A 22,694-nucleotide genomic window follows, 5' to 3' on the forward strand; every position below is an offset into this window, starting at 1 on the left:
GCGCCGTGGCGAGGAGTTGGAACTCGGAGGAGTTTTCTGTCTGACTCAAGATTCGCTGGAAGGGAGGTTTGAGGGGTCACACGCAGAAGTGGCCTACAGAACTGACAGGCAGATGTTTGCTGTCACTGGCTGTCAATTCATAGGTCATCACCTTGTGGCCCGTTTCTCTTCGGCGCTGAGTTTGCGGCGGCGTGCTGTGCGGCGGCGGCCGTCTCTCTGCAGGTAACAGCTCCTCCACTGGAACGGACACGGTGAGGCTTCCACATGGAGTTGCTGTTACATCCAGCGAGGACCGGGAACAAAACAAAAAACTGCTTTGAAATAAAATAAAAGCACGGGTAGACGTTAAGAACCCGTCCGGGGGGGGGTTCGGGTTCCCCCGCGGAGATGTCCGGCGCCGGCGTTGAAGCACCTGGGAGGGCAGAGGGGAGAGAACCCACCAAACATCTCAGGTCAAATCAGGGTTTGGACTTGAAAGCGGCAGCTTTAGTAGGTGAGGCAGACCGACTCCCCGCCTCCACCCCTCCAACGCCGTGACTTTGACCCGACAATTTCCTCCTCCCTGTTTTATGGCCGCAGAGGAGGCGGCGGGGGCATCATCACCCCCCCGATGGATTTTATAGTCGCTCTTGACACAAGGGGCCTTTTTCCTTGTCACTATGTGCACAGATGGGTGTGTCTGACCCGTAGGGCCCCTGAGGCCGGCGCTCTTTCTCCTCACCCCCCTTGATCAGGGTTTTTTCTGTTTCCCCCGCTCCCCCGCCATCAAATTACAAGCAGAACGGTAAAGCAATTAGCTTTGCTCGGCGTTGACCCCCCCGCTCGGATCTTTGCCCCGACGAAACCGACCAATCAGGCGTTTTTTTCCCGTCTCTGCCTCCCTCCCCCCCCCTGGGTCGGTGGCAGTTTCGACACCGCCGAACGGCGAGCGAGCAACAAATCCTGTCCGACAGGAGAGGCGGGAAGGCTACTCACCCTGGGGGGCCGAAGGAAACGGGGTCCGACCGGACGCAGACGGAGGGGGAAGAAAACAATTACGGTTCGGCGGCTACGGTCGGAGGCTCTGGCGGCGAGGCAGAGCGGGTGGTTTAAGGGAGCGGGCGTTAATCATTACCCCGCCGGTCAATATTTAACAGGCCCCGTTGCCCTGCCCCTGCCCAACATCCTGATTCCACTCGGCAAAGGGAAGGGCCGGCCTCAAGCACATCTCCTTTGCACCCTCCGCCGCCCCCACGCTCCGTTACCCCCCCCTCAGAGACCCACCCCGGGCAGGAAGGGCAGGCATGTGATTCATCATCTTCTTCAGTATTGACTTTTTTGATTTCGACACCAGGTCCGTTTCCCCCTCTCTCTCACACACACCTGTTACAGGAAGTAGAAAATTCTTGCAGAAAATGCGTGACTCCGACCCGAATAAGAAAAAAAAAAAAAAACACGACCGGCTAATTATGAACAGACGGTTGCCTCCCGATGTGGCGAGTGGATCGGAGGAAATACGATCTCTCGCCATTCTGATATTTCGGTATCTCATTGCCGTGGTTACCAGAGGCCGCCGCGCCTTTTGTCGGTGTTTATTCTGGAGCTTCGGGTGAGACGCTCCAAAGCACCCCAACAGATATTCTGATGGTGATTATTGTTGCCATGGTAACTCAAACTTCCTCCCCAAAAAAGGGAAAAAAAAGTCACTGAACGTTTTGTATGTAGGCGGTGACGGGAGGCTGCCGCGGTGGCTATGTGGTCACCGCAGTTGCGCAAAGACGGTCCCAAACAGGAAGTGCACAGGGGAGGCAGGGTGCGGCGGCGGTGACGAGGAAGAGGAGGGAGCGTGGCTGCGAAGGCGACGGAGGACGGACGGTCATGCGGGCAGGAAGGAGCGACGGCGCAATAAAAGCCAGATTGCGGCAACGTCGTAAAGAAGAGGAGGGGGCAAAGAGCACCTTCGACCAAGATATTAATAATTTAGCAGGGAGAGGCCGAGTGTGTGTGAGTGTGTGTGTGAGAGAAGACAAAAAAAAGATCAGGAAGATTTTGTCTCGTATTTAATCCCAGATTATGATCTACCTCGCCATCGGACGGATTTTAGTAAAAGTACTTTTTCCCCGAGTAAAAAGTAAAAGTATGCGAGTACTGTGGGCGCCGGTACTCCTGGCCAACAATGAACACGGGGGTTGTCCAGTAAAATGTCCCCTGTCAATGATTGAACGCCATAAAGATCAATGTTACTGGTGTATTAATGTGCACGGCGTATTTTACTGCAGTAGATGTCAAAGGTCGGGGTACTTTGGAGTACTTTGTACGCTCCGGGGAGTACAATCATCTCACCCCGATGACATTTGGAGAGCGGTAATCATTTTGTACTCGGGTGGACTGCTCGAGTAAATGTACTCGATTACTTTGGGAGCGTCAGGCAAGGATTCGAGATTTTGGTTTCTCGTGAAAAAAAAGCTTTTCGAGGACACCCTTGTCGTGACCCCTCCTTTGAGTTCCAGCGCCCCCTCTGGTCAGCCTTGGTATTACACACAGCATGTGGATGCTTCGAATGGAGAAAGCGAAAGAAAAGAACAGTTGCTGCCGCTAACATCAGTTTATCTTATCTGAAGGGCCGAAGGGCCCCAGGGAGGGCTAATAGGGGGGCAGAGTCCGATATCCGAGACGGTGGGAGAACATTCTGCACCGCAAAGATCTCACACCTTCGGTTCAACCCTTATCCTCGCTCTAGCCCAGGTATAATTCGGGATTATAGCCGTGTCATTTTGGGTAATCCAAGATGGACACAGGTAATGTCCCTGGCTGATTCGGGTTCAAACCTGGATGTAATCTTGAGTTGATACCTCAGTGGGTATGATCCCACATTGATACTGGTTTCAACCCATACATGACCCCAGATTAATACCCGTATTAACCAGGGTGGTGTCCCGATGCAAACCCGGTTCTAATCCAGGGATGATCCTGGCTTGATACCTGTATTAACCCAGCTATCACTCCAAGTCTGATTCTGATTGATACTTGCATCAACCCTGGTAATGGAGCAGTCTAATCCTGGTTGTAACCCAGGTATAATCCTGAATTGATACCTGTGCCGACCCAAATATAATCCTAGTCCTAGTCAGAGTTGATACCTGTATTAACCCAGGAATATGCTAGTCTGAATCACGATTGATACTGGTGCCAACCTAGAGGACGTCCAAGTTGACTCCTGGTTCTAACCTGGGTATAATCCCGGATCGATGCAGGTATTGATCCAAATATGAGCCCAGTCTAATCCCAGATTGGTAGATCCATCGTGACCAAGATAATATGCTGGAATTAACATCAATGTTATTCCCAGTCCTGCCTATAATCCCAGATGAATATCAACTAGGTATGTTTGAGTCTGATTGCAGATTGACATTGGTAGTAAACCAGGTATAATCCCGGTCTAGTGATAGATTGAGACCAGTCTTTAACCAGGGAAAATCCAAGCCTGAACCAAGATTGATACGTGTATGAACCCAGGTATGATACCCATGTTTAATCCTAGTCTAATCCTTCACTTAATTTTGACAAACTTGCTTTGGGACTTTCACTCCAAAATCCTTGCGAGAGCCCTGGCTCAGACATCTTATTGGCCCATTTTTTAGACTCCACTTATTCAATATATACTTTTTTTCCCCCTTCAAATCAATCTTTTAATATCGGGAAGCTATAACGAGGAATCGGACTATCAATATCGATCGGACCTTTGACCTGATGTAGTACGAGGTTGCAGTAATAAACGTTGTCATTGGCTATTACTGGTTACTCCTCCTGCAGGAGGCCATTTCATCGTTAAGCTTCACAACTAACCGGACACAGGAGCCGTTTAAGATCCCAATTGATAATCCCATATAATTCTTTTTAAAGCATCAAACCATCTCAGATAACGGAGGTTAAAAAGAAGAAAAAAATGACTTCTGGATCCAAACCAGCAGAGGTCACTGTTGCGCTCCGGCTCAGCCTCCCCAAGCTTCACCAGGGGGTGGGACCAGGAAGTAAGGTCACAGATAGCTTTTTTTTCTTCTTCTTCCAAAATCACAACTAAATGATTTGAGCGACAGAATTATCAGGTTAAAAATCAAATTTCACCCTCATTCAGACGTCATATAAAAACAAAATTCTGTCAGTCATTCACACGTCTGTCTGGACAATTTAGGTTCTCCCAACCCTGAGGACCCAAACGCAAACAAGGGGAGAACATGGAAACTCCAAACTTAAAAGCTGGAAGGCAGAAGTGCTGCTAACTGTTGTGTGAAAACACAAAAAGGAAATAACAGCCTCTTCTGTACTCAACTCTTGGACAAATTTAAATTTTATTTATCTGCTAAAAAAAGAAAAGAAAAACAAATTAAAAACAAGGAAACTGTTAAGTTATTAAAATATGCTACAAGGCTCTTTCTTTTAAACTGACATTTTTTTGTTTGTTTTTGAAATTTCAGGCGATCCGGGGCTTCTGGAGTGTGCGGAAAGGCTTCCCGGAGACACGGACCAGACGAGAGCATCGAAGAGAAAGTGAAAAAAGCCAGGCGGCCGGAATAAATTAGCACGGGACGGTTAAAAAGGAGGGAAAACACAAAAGAGAGACATTTAAAAAAGCAGAGACGAGGACAAAGGGAACAGCTGGTTATTTTAAAGCAACCGGACTAAGACTTTATGAAGCTTCGACAGAATAGTGCAACAAAAACCTTGGATGGAGGCAAACGGTGAGTGACCTGGAGGATTCACCCTAAATCAAAAAGTGTGTGAGCGTTTTCTAAACTTTCCTAATCGATTCATTATGAATTACCGTGTTTAAAAAGTTCTATATTTCCCTCAAGGCCGCCGGAGTCCTCCTAGAATCCTGTCCGTCACAGTGGCGAACCCCTGTTGGGTGGAAACAGCGCCCCCTTGTGGCACCTCTGCACATTACAACTCCTCGCTGATGGGCGTGCAGCCTGAGAAGAAGCTGTTCTGGAAGCTGGTCAGCAGCCGCTTCTTCTTCTTGAGGAAGCTAACGGTGGTCCTCTCCACCTGGTTCTCCTCCTCCTCCTCTTCCTCCTCCACGTCCTCCTGGTGCAGCTTGGTGGCGGCGTGTCCCATGTCCACGATCTCCTTCAGCACCTTGAGGACACATGGCGTCTCGGGTGTTTTTAAACCGTGCAATTGGCCGTAACATGAACCAGCGATACACTGGACGGGTCACGGAGCAGCACAACCTTGACTTCCGAGCGCATCGAATTGTAGGTTTTTTCTGAGATACGAGCTGTTGCTCAATCCATGTTTTGCTTTGCGATACGAGCCGAGATCTGAGTTAGGATCGCCGTTTGACAACCGACGTGGCAGCCGCTGTCCGTGAAGTAGCATGTAAAGACAGCGGGATGTGCCGCAGCCCAGAGAACGACACGGGAAAAACACGAGGGAGGTGTGCGTGTAACTTGTTCGTGAAGAGATGGAGAGGTTGTTGTTGTTGAGATATGGTGAGCGAGAGCATCGTCCGTGAGAAGGTAGGAGACATTTCCAGGGATTCGGTGCAGCGGACGGCGAGAACGTCAACAGAAAAGACTTCAGTAGAGTCGTTCAAGGCCGGTCAGGGAAGGTTTGATAGTTTTAAAGAGGAGATGTTTACAAGCCACTCCCGGTTTAAAAACTGTCCAAAACCGTCCACAACCGGCTTTGAACAGCTGTTCCGACGCCTCGTCCGTCCACATCCCAGTAGTCTGCTGCATCCAATCCCCATAAGAGTCTCCTGCCTTCTCACAGATGATGCTCTCTGTCACCATATTTCACCTACAACAACCTCTCCATCTCGTCATAGATGAGTTCACGGCACGCTCATGTCTGTGTTGTTCTTCCATGATTTTCTCTGGGTTGCCGGGCGACAGCAGCGGCCACGTCAGTGTCAAACGCCGATCCAAACTCCGATCTGTGCTTGAATCACAAAGCAAGACATTAACTAAGCGACGGATTGGATATCAGAGAACTCCAAAGTTCCAAGACTTAAGCAGACCACGCAACACTGCTCCCGATGGGTTCCGGTGGTACTTCATCACTTGGCTGCGTATCCACGAGCTCCTCAGAGTGTGTATTTATTTTATATACTGTGTATTTAACCCTTACCTTCTTGGTAGGCGTGCAGGACGGGGGCTTGAAGAAGGTGGTGTTGTCCGGGCTGCCAGACGACTTGTCCTGGAGGGACACGGAGTCTCTGGAGGCGTTGTCCGACTGATTAGAATCCTGAAAAAATATGTTAAAAAACAGTTCTTAATGCCGCATCAGGACAAAATCAGGTCAGACCATATAGAAATCAGCAGCACAGCTGGTGAGATGACGTTCTGTTATAACCACCTTAGCATCCATTACCTCACTCATCCACATGTCCTAATTCCGTTATCAATTTTTTCCTCTTGTTATTGTCACCCCCTTCTCACCCTGCTTATTTATCCAATTTTTTTCCTGAATTTTTCCCTTTTTTTGTTTTTTCATTCTATTATCGAAAGAATTTCCTTCGGGATTAATAGAGTTCTATTCCGTTTTTATCCTTGCTTGTTTGGTCACTTGTTCCTTCCATTTATATATCTCTCCTACTTTCTATTTAAATTCATATTTATTGATATTGACAACAAATTTCCCCTATGGGGATCAATAAAGTACTATCTTATCCGCCCACAACCCTGGCGCTTATATTCAAAAACTCCCCTCAGGCCACTGGAACTGAACAAGCCTCTTGGATGTGGAGTGAAACATCTTTAAGTGAGGAGATTAAAGTCCAGTTGCCAAGACAAGAAAATCTGGACAAGAAGTCACCATGAGGTGTTGACTAAGAACCTCTGCAGACCGGCCACCTGAGCATTAAAGATCTAAAAAGCATTTAGCTCTTCCTCCCTGTGCTGGGAAGGCGGCTGAAAGCGGCTCCATCTGACCTCAGCGGGCGCCTGGACGTCCAGATTCCGGCATTTCTCGTGGTCGCACTGGCAGTTCTCGCTGCACGTCATCTTCCCTTTGCGGCAGCGGCAGTGCTTGTTGTTGCAGCGACCTTTGCACGCACACTGGAATCGCACACAAGCACCTATTGTGACTGTTCAAAAAGCAGCAACATGTTTTTTTTTGTTTTTTTTTTAATTACCCCTGTTGCTTTCGGTTTCTTGGAAATCCGCCGCCCCTTCTCGTTCTTCTCCGGGCGCCACTCGTCGTCCTCCTCCTCGCTCTCGTCCTCGGAGGGGGACATCAGCTCCTCGACGCTGATCACCCGGCTCAGCGGCGCCTTGGCGGTGGTGGTGACGCGCTTCCCCTTGGGTTTCACCTCCTTCAGCGGCACAAGGTCGAAGGAGTCGTCCAGCGCCTTGTCTTTCCCCGAGGCGTAGGCCGGAGACTTCTTGGCCGAGGCCAGCTGCAGCAGTGCGAACCTCTGCAAACAGAGCAGACCTGGTGACCTTCAGCACGAGATTTTCCTCGCGCGCTCCCGTCTTTCTCAATCTAGATTCTCTGCGTGGAGGCCACACGGGCTTCTCTTAGGAGCACCTTAGAGGACGGGCAAGAGCTAAGAGTTTCGAATGTTTCTCAGCAGCTCTATGTCTGCTTTCGGACAGAACAGCTGGAATGTCGCTCCAGGAAGTAGCCTCCTGCAGGGGAACCTTCTAGGTTTGCACCTCAAGCTCCACGCTCAAAAACAAACTGCCGAAGAGGAAAACGACACGTATGACGGAGGTGGCCCATCGGAAGGGTTGAATTGTTTATAATCGTCTCCCTGCAGTGCTTCGCCATGGGAAGAACCTTGTTAGCTAACTCTCTGCTTATTGTGGCCACGACCCGAGAGCAGTGGAAGGACATCAGGGATAAAATTGTAGACCTGTACAATGCTGGGTTGGGCTACAGACAAAAGGCAAGCAGCTTGGGGAGAAGGCAACAACTGTTGGCACAATTATTAGAAAATGGAGGAAGTTCAAGATGACGGTCAATCTTCCTTGGTCTGGGACCCCAAGCAAGATCTCACCTCGTGGGGCATCAGTGATTATGAGGAAGGTGAAGGATTGGCCCAGAACTACATGGCTGGACCCGGTCAATGACCTGAAAAGAGCTGGGGTCACAGTCTCACAGAAAACCATTGGTAACACACCACGCCGTCAAGGATTCAAATCCTCTAGCGCACACAAGATCCCCCTGCTCAAGCCGTCCAGACCCGTCTGAAGTTTGCCAGTGATCATCTAGAGGATCCAGAGGAGGAATGGAAGAAGGTCATGGGGTCTGATGAGACAAAAATAGAGCTTTTTGGTCTAAACACCACTCGCCATGTTTGGAGGAAGAAGGATGAGTAAAACCCCAAGAACACCATCCCAACCATGACACATGGAGGTGAAAACATAATTCTTTGGGTATGGTTCTGCAAAGGGGACAGGACGGCTGCCTCATATTGAGGGGAAGATGGGCGGGACCATATATTGCTAGATCTTAGCCGGCAACCTCCTACCTTTAGTAAAAGCCTTGAAGTTGGGTCGTGGCTAGGACTTCCAGCATGACAACGAGCCAAAACACACAGCGAGGGCAACTAAGGGGTGACTCCGTAAGAAGAAGAACCATCTCAAGGTCCTGGAGTGGCAAAGCCAGACTCCAGACCTGCACCCTATAGAAAATCTTTGGAGTTAACTGAAAGGCCATAGTGCCCAGCGACTGCCCCAAAACCTGAAGGATCTGGAAAAGATCCGTATGGACCGGGACAGAATCCCTGCTGCAGTGTTTAAGTCGCTTTGTATAAAAGTGTCTGCTAAATGATTGTGATGTAATATAATGTGTGTGCAAACCTGGTCAAGAGCTACAGGAAACGTCTGATCTCTGTAATTGCCAACAAAGGTGTCTGTACCAAATATGAAGTTCTGTTTTTCAAATCAACTATCAAATACTTATGTCATGCAATAAAATGCAAATAAATGACTTCAAAAAAAATCATACAACATGATTTTCTGGATTTTTGTTTCAGATTCTGTCACTCATAGTTGAAGAGTACCAATGATAAAAATTACAGACCTCTACATGCTTTTTAAGTGGAAGAAGCTGAAAAATCAGTAGTGTATCGAATACTTCTCCCCACTGTAATTGAATTTAGGGGGGGAGTTTCTTGGTGTGACTGCTTCATGCTACGCAACCGCCTCTCTATCAGAGCACGGACAACGATGTGCCAAAAACAGCTACGCAGAAGAGGATGCGGCGCGCTGTCGACCTCTGGAGTTGGTGGAGTTGCTCCGAAGTGACACAGAGGATGAAAAATTCAATAACTTTAGTGATTTGGAGTGAGATCGAAAGTTTGGTCAACTTGTTATGCTATGCCGTTTATGCTATAGTTATCTAGTTGATATTTTACGTCAACATACTATACACCTATTCAGCCTGTTGTTCTCTACTCTATGTTATTATGATTATAGCAACCCTGTGGTACTGTTTAGAGGAATGTTCAGAGTTCTGTGATTCTATGAGTTCTGTAAATGTGTATTGGGAAGAAAGGGAGCCAGGTAGGAGGAGAAACCGCTGAGACGGAAAAGATTAAGTGAAGCCAATGTTGCTTAATTGTTATAACGGTTGTAATAAAGATAAGGTTTAACCAGCAAATCCTCATGGCTGGGCATGTCCGCTCGGTCATAACACTAACTTGCCTTTTAAGGTGAAATGTTTGTTCTTGGTCTCTAATTTTATAAAATAAATTTCCCCCCACAAATGCAACTTGTAGTCCATCATGACATATGTTTTTACTTCTTCATTTTGCATTTATTGGCTAGTGTGACTTATACTAGAAAATACGGTAGGTAGGCAGGCTAACCCACGCTAAAATGGCCTGCAAACAAATGTCACAGGAGAGCTGTTTGAAAAGCCCAGACACCAAAAGGGTAAAAGTAAATACCCGTTTCAATGGGTTCATCGCAACAGTCGATGGCCACCACCCTAAAAACTACCTCGCGATACAGAGATCTGGATTCAAAGACAAACCCTTGGATATGTAGTGAATATGGAGAACAAAACCAATTGTTGAGGGCTAAAACAGAATAATAAGAGTATACTGGACGTCAGGAGCATCAGCGGCTAGCATCTGCTCCAGATGGGGCCATCTGGTTGCTGAGAAACAACTCCCACTGACTCTGATTCTGCATCAGAAAATGGAGGTCTAATAATTTTAAACAGTTTTTTAAAGTGCAGAAGATTGCATTCGTCTCGCTTTTCTTTCATGACGAGAAGAAGGCGGCCGAGTGGATTCCTGGTGGCACTAGCGCAAGAATTTTGAGGTCACCTGTCTGTACTGCTCGGTCTGCTCCGCCAGCTTCTGGTTCTGCTCACTCAACTCCCGCAGTTTTTCCAGCTCCTCTTCCTGGAACAACAGCGGAGGGAACAGCGTTCACATCCGGAGACGCCGGCTTTCGTTTCTTTCCCCTGCCGCCCCGCGCTTTGCAGACATACCTGAACTTTGAGGCGCTGGAGGAGCTCCCTCTCTTTTGGGGTCTCCTCCTCCGTCTGCTCCAGCTGGCCACCGATGGGTTTGCTCTGCAGCTGGTTGAGGAGGTAAAGAACCTGAGGAGGAACACAAGCAGGCTTGGTGTAACTACCGAAACCTTTGTTTGGTCCCTTCGATGAGGAAAAAAAAAAAAACACCGGTATATGAGCACCTTCTCTTGATGCGCCTGTTCCAGGTCCACCAGCTGCTGCTGGTGCTCCATGTCCATGGTGGACATCACGTTCCTCTCGTCGGCAATCATCTTCCTCAGATCCTGCGAGTTCCCCCTTTCCTGGAGGAGCTCGCTCTCCAGCTTGGCGCCGGCCGTCTTGGCAGAAACCAGCTGCGCGGAGACGTTTTTGGGGAGTCAAGGAACGATCCGGCACCGGAGAAAATACGGGAAAGTGTTTTCGTCCCCGCGCTCACCTCCGACATCATGACCCGCAGGGCACATTTCGCCTCCACGATGCTTGTGATCCCGTCGATGCGCTGTTTGAGGCGGCCTTCCCCGTCTGCCGCCAGGACCTTCTGCTGGAGGTCAGCGATTTGGGCGTTCCTGCGTGAATACAAAAGAAAAATAATGAGCGTGACGATCCGCACCGGCGGCGGACAAAACCTCCGCTTCCAGGCTGCTAAACGGCATGGATGTGTCTCGGCTGACGTGTGAGATGATCCACTGAGCAGAAACCATGGAGATAGGAAGCAGACCTGCAAAATTCACTATTGACCTAGTCACCTGTCAATCACGGGCCCACACGAGGATCTGCATTTCTCAGCTCTTGCAAATCCAAACAGTAAAACCTTACGAGCTGAATTGGTTCAGTGACTGAGCGCTCTAACAAATTTGATTTCCGTGTTGAAATGAACTGAAACACGACTAATAAGCTTCACAGCCCCAAAATATTTATCCTCGTCACATCGGACCAATGAAATTACTGTGAAATTCTGAGGCCGTTCAATTCCGACACCGAAGAAGACGACTTATGGTTTTAGTGCGCTGGAGGAAGACCAAGATAGCGATCAGCTGGAGTAGGTGAAAGCAGGGATAGTAAATAGATGGACGGATGGAGTTTACCTTGTGTTATTTATTATACGTCTTTTTCATTGGGCGTGTTACAGCATTGTTTGGAAAAATAGCATACCCAGGACACATTTATGGATGTTACCGCTATGTATTTAAAAGTAAAATAAAAATGTTTCTGTGTAAACATCTCCTGTTACAACGCAGACAGCTGCAGCTTATGGACAAGTCCAGCCAACATTTGTAAACATAGATTTATTTGTTTATTTTTAGCAGGTGCAGCTTATATTCAGGCGCACTCAATAGTCCGGAAATTATGGTCATCTGTTCAGGCATCTGATGTTGTGTTTTAAAATGTACATTAAAAAAATCCTCTGCTGCTACTCTCTCATGCCGTCAAATATCAGTCTATGTGCACTTTATACTTCATAGTTTAAGATTTCCTGTCTAATGTAACAGTGTATTTTACTGCTAATTTGCACTTTACTATTATCATATTGTGAATTTCATGTCACTATTGGATTGTGAGAAACGTCTCGTCCATTCCTCTATATGTCCTGTACGTGTGGAGAAATTGACAATAACTTAACTTTTACATGGGGGGGGGGGGGGGTGTACTTTATGCATGTGTAATGTGTAAAAAAATAATAATACATAAGGGCATGTAAAGAAATAGACTGGTGTTATTAAGTGTATTTACCTGCAAGATGCAAACTTGATACTATAATGTGTTGCTAAATGCCCGTCCCTGACCAGCTTTGAATGACGCTTCCGACCCCTCGTTCATTAACGTTCGGTCTGTCCGCTGCACCGAATTGCCGTAAATGTCTCCCGCCTTCTGACAGATGATGCCTTTGCTCACAGTATCTCCCTGACAAAAACTCAATTTCCTTTCGGACGAGTGTTTCTACGTGATTCTCTGGGCTGCCGAGCGTGTTCCACTGTTTTTAAACGCCATATCATGGACGTCGGTGTCAAACGCTCAACCCGCTGATCCTTCCTCATATCGCGGCTCACATCACAAAGCAAAAGAAAAATAAAGAAATACAATTCGATTCAGCGACAGCTCGTATCTAGGAAAATGAATAAGCTGATGCACTTGTAAGTCAACACTCCACTGTACCTCCCCATACTTAGAGCTAATGGGCAACAGCGCCAGGATGCTAAAACCCACCTGAGGCCCATTTCTGTCTCCAGATTCTCCACCTGCTTGTTCAGCGGGGTCTCCAGCGCCCCCTGGGTCTCCAGCTCCGAGATGATCAGTGTCCGCCGCTGCAGGGGGAGCAAGACACCAGCAACTCAGTTCTCCGTGTCTATGTTGGTGAACGCTGCGCTGCGTCGAGGTGGGCTCACCCTGATTTTGGCGGCAGGCCGTTCCCCCGCCTCCAGCTGCTGTTTGAGGTGGGTGATCTCCTGAGCCAGGACCTTCCTGTCCTCCAGCAGGTCGTTGAGGTGGCGCCGGGCCTCCTCTGTGCTCACCAGCACCTCCACTTCATTAAGAAGCCAGTTCTGATTGGAGGAGAAACTGAATATTAATCACGGGAATTGTGCCTTTTTTTTCTCCCTGCATTGGATTCGCAAAGCAAGATCCGATATCACAGCAGGTTTCCAGCACCTTCACCCTGGCCGCCGCTCCCTCCATCCCGCGGCTGTGGGCGTCCCTGCGCTTCTCAGCCACCTCGCTCCGCTTCTGAAGGGCGTCTTTCAGACGCTTGTTTGCAGCCGCAGCCTGCGGGAGAGCTGCATTGAGCCGCCATGCGTGATGTTTCAGTTGGACTTTCACTGATCGCTCGAGAAAAGCGCGGGGTCAGGAGACCTGGGGGCGGACCTCACCTCCTCCGTCTTTCGCCGCAGCACGTTGGCTTGCTTCTGGTAATCCCGCTCAAGTTTCAGCATCTCGTACTGCCGTTTACGATCCTGTTGAAAAGGACTGAACAGAATGAGGTTCACGGAAAGCGAAGAGCTGACGCTGAAAACGGGCCTGCGTACCTTCTCCTTGAGTTGGAGGACCTCCCGATCCTTCTGGCTCTTCCATTGCCTATATTTCTCAGAGTCCTCCCTCATCTGCTTCATCAATTGGGTTCGCTGCGTCTTCATCGCCTGCAGGGGGGACAGCGACACACGGGCATCGCCCTTAGGTTGTGCTTGTACAACATGCTGACCGACCAAAGTAACACAGCAACAAAGTCCAATCACCAGATTATAAAGTAATTTATCCAAAAGATGGAAACACCAAATGAGGATGGTATTCCCAACGATGAGGGCTGCAACGACTGGTTGACGACTAATTTAGTTGTAGCTATGATAAACCACGTGTCAAACTCAAGGCCCACGGGCCAAATGTGGCCCGCCACATCATTTTATGTAGCCTGTGAGACTGTCTTAAAAGTTCTGATTATTTTAAAATAAATAAGTCAAATGTGTGCATTGACCATAAACTACATTTCCCACAATTCATGCTGATCATGTGACGGCATCCTGCCATTTGACTGCAATGTATCCACATCGATGCCATTTTCATCAAGTGGAATTGAGAAATACAAATGATACCGAAATGTTCAGGAGGAGAAAAGTTGATTTTTGAAGTTTCAAAAAAGATGGGAAGGCAAATACATGTTTGTGCCTCAAGGAGAAAAAACGGTATGTCTTTTGTTATGAGGCAGCGTCTGTTGTCAAAAAGTACAATCTACGTCAGCATTTTGACACCAAACACGGAGCTAAGTATGCCAAAGTTAGCCTTCGGGAAAAACAACAAATCGTGCAAGAATTAAAATCCAAAATGTTACAACACATTGCATTTGAACGAATAATAAATTCAGAGTAATTTAACATTAAGGAGTACAGTGTACCCTCACTTTTTGCGGGAATTACGTTCCAAGATCTCCTGCAAAAAGTGAATATTTGCAAAGGTATTTACAGATAAATCAACCCTCAACAAACCTCACTCAACCCTTTTTGAACCTCCCGCAAACTGTCTTCAACCCACTATCAACTGTATAGTGCTGTGCAGTATATATGGCGATGGATTCTGATGAGGCACCGCAGAGCGAATGAAAGCTTTACAACTCTTAATGGTGGCTTGGCACTGCTTCGTGAGGTGGTACAGTATCTTCGAATTCTTGTGGATCTGCTGCTGAAGGCGCAGGCATATGCTTTACTGGTGTTTTTTTTTTTTAGTTAGAAACATCATTATAGGCAGTTGCCGCCTCTGCTTTTTTTCTGGTTGAAAATGGAAAACTGCCATAGCCCTGTCAATCAAGTTATAAAAGTGGACTGACTGAACCATATTGTACTTATCTTGGGGCGGCAAAATAGTTAAAGACACTTTCACAAACTTAATAGCACACAGTGGACTGTATTCATACTTAAGCAAACGGCAGCGAAGTGGACTAGGACATTGTATGCTTGGCACAAACTGCAAGATCAGCTGCTTCTCTCCATGAACCAATCAACATGAGGAACGGAATAACATGCTCAATCTGCCAAATGCATGCAGATCTACTTAGCCAATGCTATTCCGTATGAGGTCTCACGTGGGTAAAATGGTAGGAGCGAGAGTTCTCGATGCTGGGTATCTTTGTTTAGCAAAGGCGAGCTCGTATTTTATTTACTTTGTAGAATGAGTTTTAGTTTAATTTAACTACATTTTTACTGTTTTTTTTTTCCCTTTTTAGACTAGAATATGGCAATTTCATCACAAAAAAATTCAAATACTGCAAAAAAAATAAAAAAAAAAAAACGCAAAAGAACGATAAATCGCAAGAAATAAAATACAAAAAAAAAAAAAAAAAAAAAAAAAATCTGCAAAGTAGAGAGCGTCCACTGTAGTTACATTCATTTTACATTAGGTTACATTTATACTGTCACATTACATGTGGCCCTTTGAGGGCAAACATTATGCTGATGTGACCCTCTGTGAAAATTTGTTTGACACTCCTGCGCTAAACAATATTTCACTGTAGCAAAATGAAGTAACTCAGAGTGAAGTGTCTTTTCCTGAAATCTTCAATGAGCTGACGGCACTGCTGAACAGGGAGAGGAAGCAGCAGCAGCAGCATGATGGGTCAACCAGAGCCAGGCTAACGTCGAACGAATGATCCCAAGTTCCGTAAGGTTTCGTACTGAGCAAGGCAGAGAAATGTTTATTTTATCACTCACTGCAACTTTTGAGCTTTTAGCCGTTTGTTTCACAAATTTGGTCGGGCCCTGTGGGTGTTATGCACAAATAGTACTTTTGCTATCCTAACGCTGCATGCAATATTTGTTTAAAGAACTTTGCTATGAAAAGGAAATGCACGGTTCAGCGTCTGACCTGTCGACCACTGATATGGTCACTGTTTGCATCCCTTGCTGGTGTTGGCAGGTGTTTGCACAACGTTCAGCTGTAGACATGGGTGTTAAAATCGTGCCACGACGTCCGTCGTAAATAGAATTGTGTGCGGCGGTGTTGACCGCTAGCAAGAGCAGTATGTAAACAAAGGAAATCTTGAATCACCTGTATTTCTTGCATGAGCTTGCTGACTTTCTGAACGGACGCCTCTTTGAACTTGATGAGTTTGGACTGCTCCGTGAGCTTCTTCTTCATGTCCGTCAGCTGGCCCTCCAGCTCCTGCAGCCTCTTCCTGCGCTGCTCGCTGAGCCTAGCGGATGGCCAGATCATACCAAAATAATCTTAATTTCTAACTTCCCGCTGGTGTCGGAGTGTGAGGGAAAAAAAAAAAAAAGAGGAGTCATACTTTGCCTGGTTGGTGTCTTTCTTGGCAGATTGCAGCGCCAATACAAGGTCCTCCTTCTCCTTCTGCAGAGACTCGACTGTGGCCTGGAGGCTCTGCATATTTTTCTGTTGGGTTCATCGAACATAAAGCTTGACTATCACACACTCCACACTCACACACTCCAATGTGGATGACATACACAATACGTGATCAGAATCTTGGACCAAAACACCCACTTGAGTTTGACAGAATAGCAATTTGCACCGCTTGCCTACCTTGTGCTCGGACTCCAGCTGGCTGTCGTTCTGGCACATGTTCCTCACGAAGGCCTCCTTCAGGCTCAGCACCCTGTTGAGCTCAATCAGCTCTTTTGAGAGCTGGGCCTGCCGCAGCGCGTGGTGGGTGGTGATGGCCTCCGCCGGGTCCTTGCTGGCGCCATCCTGCAGGGGCAGGGCGCCATCGGGGAAATAAACTGTCTGATCGGGGATCCGCGCGAAAGCGTTGTGCTGGGACGATCGGGGGTATGATAAGTGCGCTTGTTCAAACAAACGGGGAGAAAATGACTCATGTCAAGTGCAATTAGCCGCTATTTCGGGGAAACCTGTTGTGTTTCCGCTGCATCAGAAACTCTGGCGGCTGCCATAAAAGCTGTATTGCTAATTAATCGCAATTCTTCTTAGATGAACACCCCCCCCCCCCCATCTGCTGCTTGTACTGATGAGCACTTTTGTCAACACGGGACCCACAATGCTTATTCCATACATATGACAGAGAGAATGAGAGCCATGCCGACGTACTGATGGAGAGTCCTCCTTACTGCCGTACCCCGGGACGTCCGCTCCATCCTCGCCGGCCGCCATGGCATCGATGGAGGCGGCGATGCCCGCGCTCTCACTCTGGAAAACATAAAAAGACGGCCACCCAGTTGATTTTGCCGCTGAGGTGAAGCGCAAAGCTGTATCTTCACTGTTCGCACCTTGAGCTCAAGGACGATTTCCTGCAGGTTCCTCATCACCTCAACCTTCTCCTTCAACTCCTGGTCCTCCAGCGTCTCCAAGACCTTTTCCAAGTTCACTGTACACCTGGAAACATATCAACTGGTTCAGTAGCAACATGGTTTTGCTATTGTTTTCTTTCAGGTTTCATAAATGGTGACTGAAACTAAATGGTGACAAAAATGGCGACTGAAGTTCCAACTTCATGAGCCAAGATCTGTTTAAAGCTACTTAAACTGAACTTAGAGGAAGCCCAGTGTGGGCGTTATGTCTTGAAACTTACGCTTCATGGTGCTGCAGCTGCTCCAGTTTGCTCAGTAGTTTCTCATTTGTTTGTTCTGTCTAAAGGACGAGTAAAGAAAAATAAAGTCCGTGCCTCTCGTGCACATCATCAGCGTCCACTTTCACAACAAAGTCCGGCTCACCGTGATGATCTTCTCGAACATGAGCGCCGTCTGCCCGGCCGCCTCGCTGAGTTCCCGGCTCAGCTTCTTGTTCTCGTCCTGCAGAGTGCGGTTCCTCTCCAAGAGCTTGCTCACGTTCTCCGTGGACTCGGGCCTAGGACACGGAGGTGACAGGTTAATGTCCGCGTGCGAGGTTCGATCTCCCCGTGGGACGCATCTCTTACCCGGACAGCACAGGGGCAACTCCGCCACGGGCGTGAAGCAGCATCACCTGCAGCTCCTGCACCTGTGAGCCGATATCGTAATTACACCGTGCATCAGCAGGAACATTATCCTCTGACCTTTCACGGGATTCCTACGGCGGTGTCCACCTGCTGCTTTAGCCGGCTCATTTCCGCCGATCTGGGGTCGACGTTGACGATGGGCTTGTTTTTGATCTTGCGGGCCCTGTCGGCGTAGCGCAGCGTGTTGATGGTCTCCTCCATGTTGGAGTCGGCGGGGCTGATGCACGCGATCATCAGCGTGTGGCTGTTTCCCCCCAAAGAATCTGGTGGGAGAGGGAACGTTCATAAAACGAACCGATAAAATGAATGGGTTCTCTGAAGGATCTGCGAAGCAGGATGGGAATATTAACCACCCGCTTCAAAAATCACGGCGGCACATTTTACCCCGAAAGCTGTGTCGAATAAATATCATCTGACATGGAAACTTTCCGCTGCCTACGTTCGATCAACCGGCTGAATTAAGAGACTGAGTCCTCCCAAGTATTTCTGCCCCCCCGACTCTTTTCCATTGCTGCGTGAGATGATTGTCGCCGTGAAAGGCGCTTATTTTGCCGTGCATTCGCCACTAATGACGGGCTTTCGCAGAGGAGAAATGCAACGCGGAACAGTTTTCAGATGATGTTTCGACACGTTGCGGCATCACCGAATGCTGCAGTCAAACCAGATGGGGGGAGGTCTCGTCTTTTTCCACGGGTTTTGGAGGTGTGGAAGCAAAGAAATCCAATTAGCCGAAGCAGACACCGGCCGAGCGCACACCACTTCCTCTCCTGGCCGTCGTTTGACGATTCTTGGGAGTTAAAAGGGCGTCTGGGAGCGCGTTATCACCTTTTTCGACTCAAAACGCACCTTGAAGCAGACGGGTGAGCTTGGAGTCTCGGTAGGACACAAAGGTGTTTTTCTTGCTCTCGTCCCCCAGGGCGCTGATCACGTTCCCCAAAGAGAGGAGGCCTCGGTTGATGCTGATGCCTGAAAGATGGAGATGAGTGGCATTGAAACTGAGCTGTCATGTTCGAAAAAGGGAACGTTGGACTCAAGTGTGGCTGTTTGAGGCCCGACCGAGGGGGAAACAGGTTACCTTCCTTCAAACGATCACCCTCAGCTTTGGTCTTTTTCTGCCTCTCGGAGCCAGCCAGGTCCACCAGGTGCAACTTTGAGACTATGGAGTCAACTCTGCGGCAACGGGAAGGACATGTTTAGGTTTGCATTGCGTGGCGGGCTCACCGATAAGAGTGGTTGCGCTTCCCTCCCCCGGACCGACTTGTCACTTCCGCGCCGCTGCTCCAGGGTGATGGTGAAGATGGCGTGGGAACGCGACGACGCAGCGTTCATCGCTGTGGAGCCCACGGTGCGAGCAGAGTTGCCGAGCTCCAGGCAGCCCACCATCTCGTGGGCGGAGAACACCCGCCTCTCGGTCAAGCCGACGATCTGGAGACGCACGGAGAATTTAAAATCACTGAGTTATAGAGTCGGGGCTCCTAGGTCTACGAGATAGGCCGTGATGTTATGGTGACGAGGGTGCAATCACTCGCCTTAATGCCTTCTTTGGGGTCCTCCCGAATGCTCATGGCAGGTTTGTCTTTTGACGTACAAAGTAAATCCAGCACATCTTCATTGTAGATCTGCAAAAAAATTAAAAACAAGCACAGCTTGACCGACGCCGTCACTAAGATCAGCTGTAGATGGTTCCCATGATCCGTCCAACTACCTCCAGATAAGACACCGCCAGGGAGAATTCACAGTCTGTCCTCCTTTCTCTCTCAGCAAAGATCTGCCCGATGACCCTCGGGATCACTCCCACCGACGGGTCGTTTTCCTGAGTTGACGTGTAGGTTCCGCCCATGGAGAAGGTCTTTCCTGATCCCGTCTGGCCGTAGGCGAGAACAGTGGCGTGGTACCCTGCGAGAAGAATGATTTTGACAAGGAGAGTAAAATATCTTAGATTTGATGTATGCATTTCCTTTGAGGGGCTGAAAAAAAAACTGCAAGTGCAAAGTAAGTCAATTCAACAGTTGGTGACACAAAACATACAACTACCTTTAAAAAGCCCACATAGTAAGGGAGACACGGCAGTAGTGAAGACTTCCTCTTGCTCCACAGTGGGATCAAATACATAATCGTAGGTAAAGGCCTTTTCTGTGCCAACAATTACCTGAGAAAACACAAACATTTGTCGCTAAGTCTGGAGCAAAAAGTACAAAAACATGAATCAACCGTCTAAAGTTGGTGGGCAAATGTGTTGAACAGAGGAAATGAATATTTGCCTGGGGTTCCCCGGGAACAAAAGTGAGGCAGCATTGGCATCCCTCGCTGATCTCCTTGGGCACCAAGGGGCGACATCGCAGGGCGACCCGAACCGGAATCCCCTTGTCGTCCTCGTTTGTCATGTTGCAAGAGTTGATTCAAATCTGTCTGTAACTGCTGGTGGTGGGAGGTGGGGGGGGGGGGGGGGTTGACTTTAAATATAGTTTTATGCAATGGTGCTGGCCTGCATTAGCTTACACACATCAAATCATGTTTTTTAGCACTGAATATCTAATAAAACAGAATATTAACTCTGCTGTGTTAGTAATATGTAATGAATGATCACTGAAGCAAGGCAGTTTTGTTGCTGTTGAAATATCACTGACAGAAAAAGCAGATTCACTACATTGTTTCATTTTGAGCGTGGAGATTTACCTCAATAACAGTATTTTCTCAGAATACAGTGACCGACATCAAATCCAGGGTGCAGTAAGAACTCCAACAATGAGTCTGTTGTCAGGGATGTCAGTATTTTTGCTTTAGGCCATAGATTACCCTCGAACTTGTCACATTACTGGACGCCTGAGTTTCAAACACCAACCGAAAGCAGGACACTTAAGGCATTGAAGTATGAACTCTTATTTTTCAAATCTCATAAGTCTGCATTCTCCAGCCTCTCAAACGCAGGAGCAGCTTAGGGGTTATGGGGGGGGGGGGGGGGGGGGTGTTAGCATCACCATGGCAACACCAGCCTTGCAGATGAAACCTGCCAGCTGATGTGCATCCCATAATTAGATGGCTACAAGTCTTAGTTTCATTCCTGCTTGGTCCCTGTCTATGACCTGGACTGGGGGGAGATCTGGTAACCACTAATCACGAGTTTAGCACGGTCAACATTGACGTCACAGTCGCGTTATAAGGCATTCATGATGGTATTTAGCATGCAGTGTATTTATTGTATTTTGTCTTTTCTTTCTGAATGGAATCAGGCAACATTTCCAGCTAGGCTAGTTAGCAACGGTATCACCTTTGTTTCAATAGAAGGGGCGATGCTCAAAACAAACAACAGTTAGCGATCCTAAAGTCTACTATTGGCTTTATGCGTTTGGTGAATAGTGTTTGCCCGATGTAAAGCAACCTTAATTCATGTTAATATATACATATATATATATATATATATATATAAATGACCGATGTTGGATGTGGGGTAGAGACCCATCGTTATCAACAAGACGGCTACTTACTTCTTTGCGTGTACTCCACTGTCACCGTTTGAATCTCACAAATAACGTATTCGGTGGCGGCAGGCGGAAAACAAATTAACCACTTTTATAAAAAAAATGTGTACATTCGAAACCATTTACTGTTAATGACGTTTGAGGTTTTTTTTAAACCCTCTTACCGAGATGCTATCCAATTTCGTTCAAATGCGTATTGTTCCTACCCGCCACTTTCAAACACCAGCTCCGCCTCCTCCTTCTTCTTCTGCGAAAACTTTAATAGCGAGTACGGCTCATTACTGCCCCCTACAGGCCAAGGAGGGAAGTGCAGCATCGCTTTACTATTTTTCAAACCTCTGCTTGTGAACCTACTTTTTCTGCTGCAATGAAACAATGCAATGTATTTTTCTTTTTTTTGTCTCCTATTTAAACTAACAGATCTTGTTTTGAATCTATGGGTTTTAATCCATAACATCTAAAACACATTTTGCCTCAGGAGAGCCCACAGCATCCTCAGACATTTATCCCACCCCACCCACCGCTTATTCCAACTGTTGACGTCAGGGAGGCGGTGTAGAGCAAAACAAAACAAATTGAAAAACAGCTTTTATCCTAGAGTGATCGTCGCACTAAATTCGGCACAACCCCAAACAATTGAACCTCACTGGCACTATAATTTCTTTCGGGATAAATAAAGTTGTTCTTATTCTTATTCTTATTCTTATTCTTATGCAGTACAGTGCAATTAAGCCAATTTTTTCTACTTTTCACTTTTTAATTCTTTACTTTTTTCTTTCTACATATTTATCTATTTATTCTTCTAGTTGTTATTTATATTTATTACATTTTATGTATATTTATTATTATTTTCAAAATATTTTTGGTCTTACATTTTTTTCTGTCTTAAATCTCTAACCCAGAGATGTTCCTATCATTGTATTGTTTTGCTCTGTCCCCTGCTTTTAAGATTGTTTTTGTGTGTTTTGATTCCACTGAACCTGAGAGCTGCTGTCTCTAAATTTCAGTGAACTATGTGTAAACTCTTGAATCCTTAGCAGTATGATTACCACCAAAAACCTAAGTAATGGCGTGAGCAAGTGAAGCACAAGAGTCTATCTAAGCAGTCTTGCCAAATTCCTCCACGGATTAGCCAAAAAATTCAAAGACAATTCTTTTCCCCCCTCCTGACGTTGTTATAAAATAAATATGGGAAGACAGGAAGCTGAGTGACAAAACATCTCTCCTGATGAGACGGGTTTTTCGGCCAGCAGTGAAAATGAGGAGTGACTCTGCTGTTCTGGCCGTAAGAAAAGGGTCATCAGGAGCCGGGGGGGGGGGGGAGGGGGGTG

At 47.3% G+C, this 22,694-nt stretch overlaps 1 protein-coding gene across 1 annotated transcript; it reads right to left on the reverse strand.

Moving 5' to 3' along the window:
- Positions 1 to 4,309: 4,309 nt before the first annotated feature.
- Positions 4,310 to 21,626, reverse strand: kif4 (kinesin family member 4). The gene is made up of 30 exons (XM_086160219.1): positions 21,370 to 21,626; positions 20,146 to 20,302; positions 19,919 to 20,033; positions 19,590 to 19,780; positions 19,414 to 19,503; positions 19,143 to 19,309; positions 18,960 to 19,054; positions 18,731 to 18,850; positions 17,972 to 18,147; positions 17,825 to 17,886; positions 17,622 to 17,754; positions 17,480 to 17,538; positions 17,178 to 17,283; positions 16,999 to 17,097; positions 16,477 to 16,641; positions 16,223 to 16,326; positions 15,982 to 16,126; positions 13,476 to 13,586; positions 13,320 to 13,403; positions 13,102 to 13,215; positions 12,840 to 12,995; positions 12,661 to 12,758; positions 10,892 to 11,021; positions 10,638 to 10,808; positions 10,432 to 10,542; positions 10,265 to 10,342; positions 7,118 to 7,399; positions 6,915 to 7,040; positions 6,112 to 6,228; positions 4,310 to 5,115 (listed from the first exon to the last, which is right to left on the reverse strand). The coding sequence occupies exons 2-30, from the start codon at positions 20,266 to 20,268 to the stop codon at positions 4,921 to 4,923; spliced, it is 3,723 nt and encodes a 1,240-aa protein (XP_086016345.1). The 5' UTR covers positions 20,269 to 20,302; positions 21,370 to 21,626; the 3' UTR covers positions 4,310 to 4,920.
- Positions 21,627 to 22,694: the final 1,068 nt, after the last annotated feature.

The sequence above is a fragment of the Fistularia commersonii genome, chromosome 15 (genome assembly GCF_037954325.1).
Source record: "Fistularia commersonii isolate RoL2024-O1a breed Wild chromosome 15, RoL_Fcom_v1.0, whole genome shotgun sequence".
In the NCBI taxonomy this organism is placed as follows: Eukaryota; Metazoa; Chordata; class Actinopteri; order Syngnathiformes; family Fistulariidae; genus Fistularia; species Fistularia commersonii.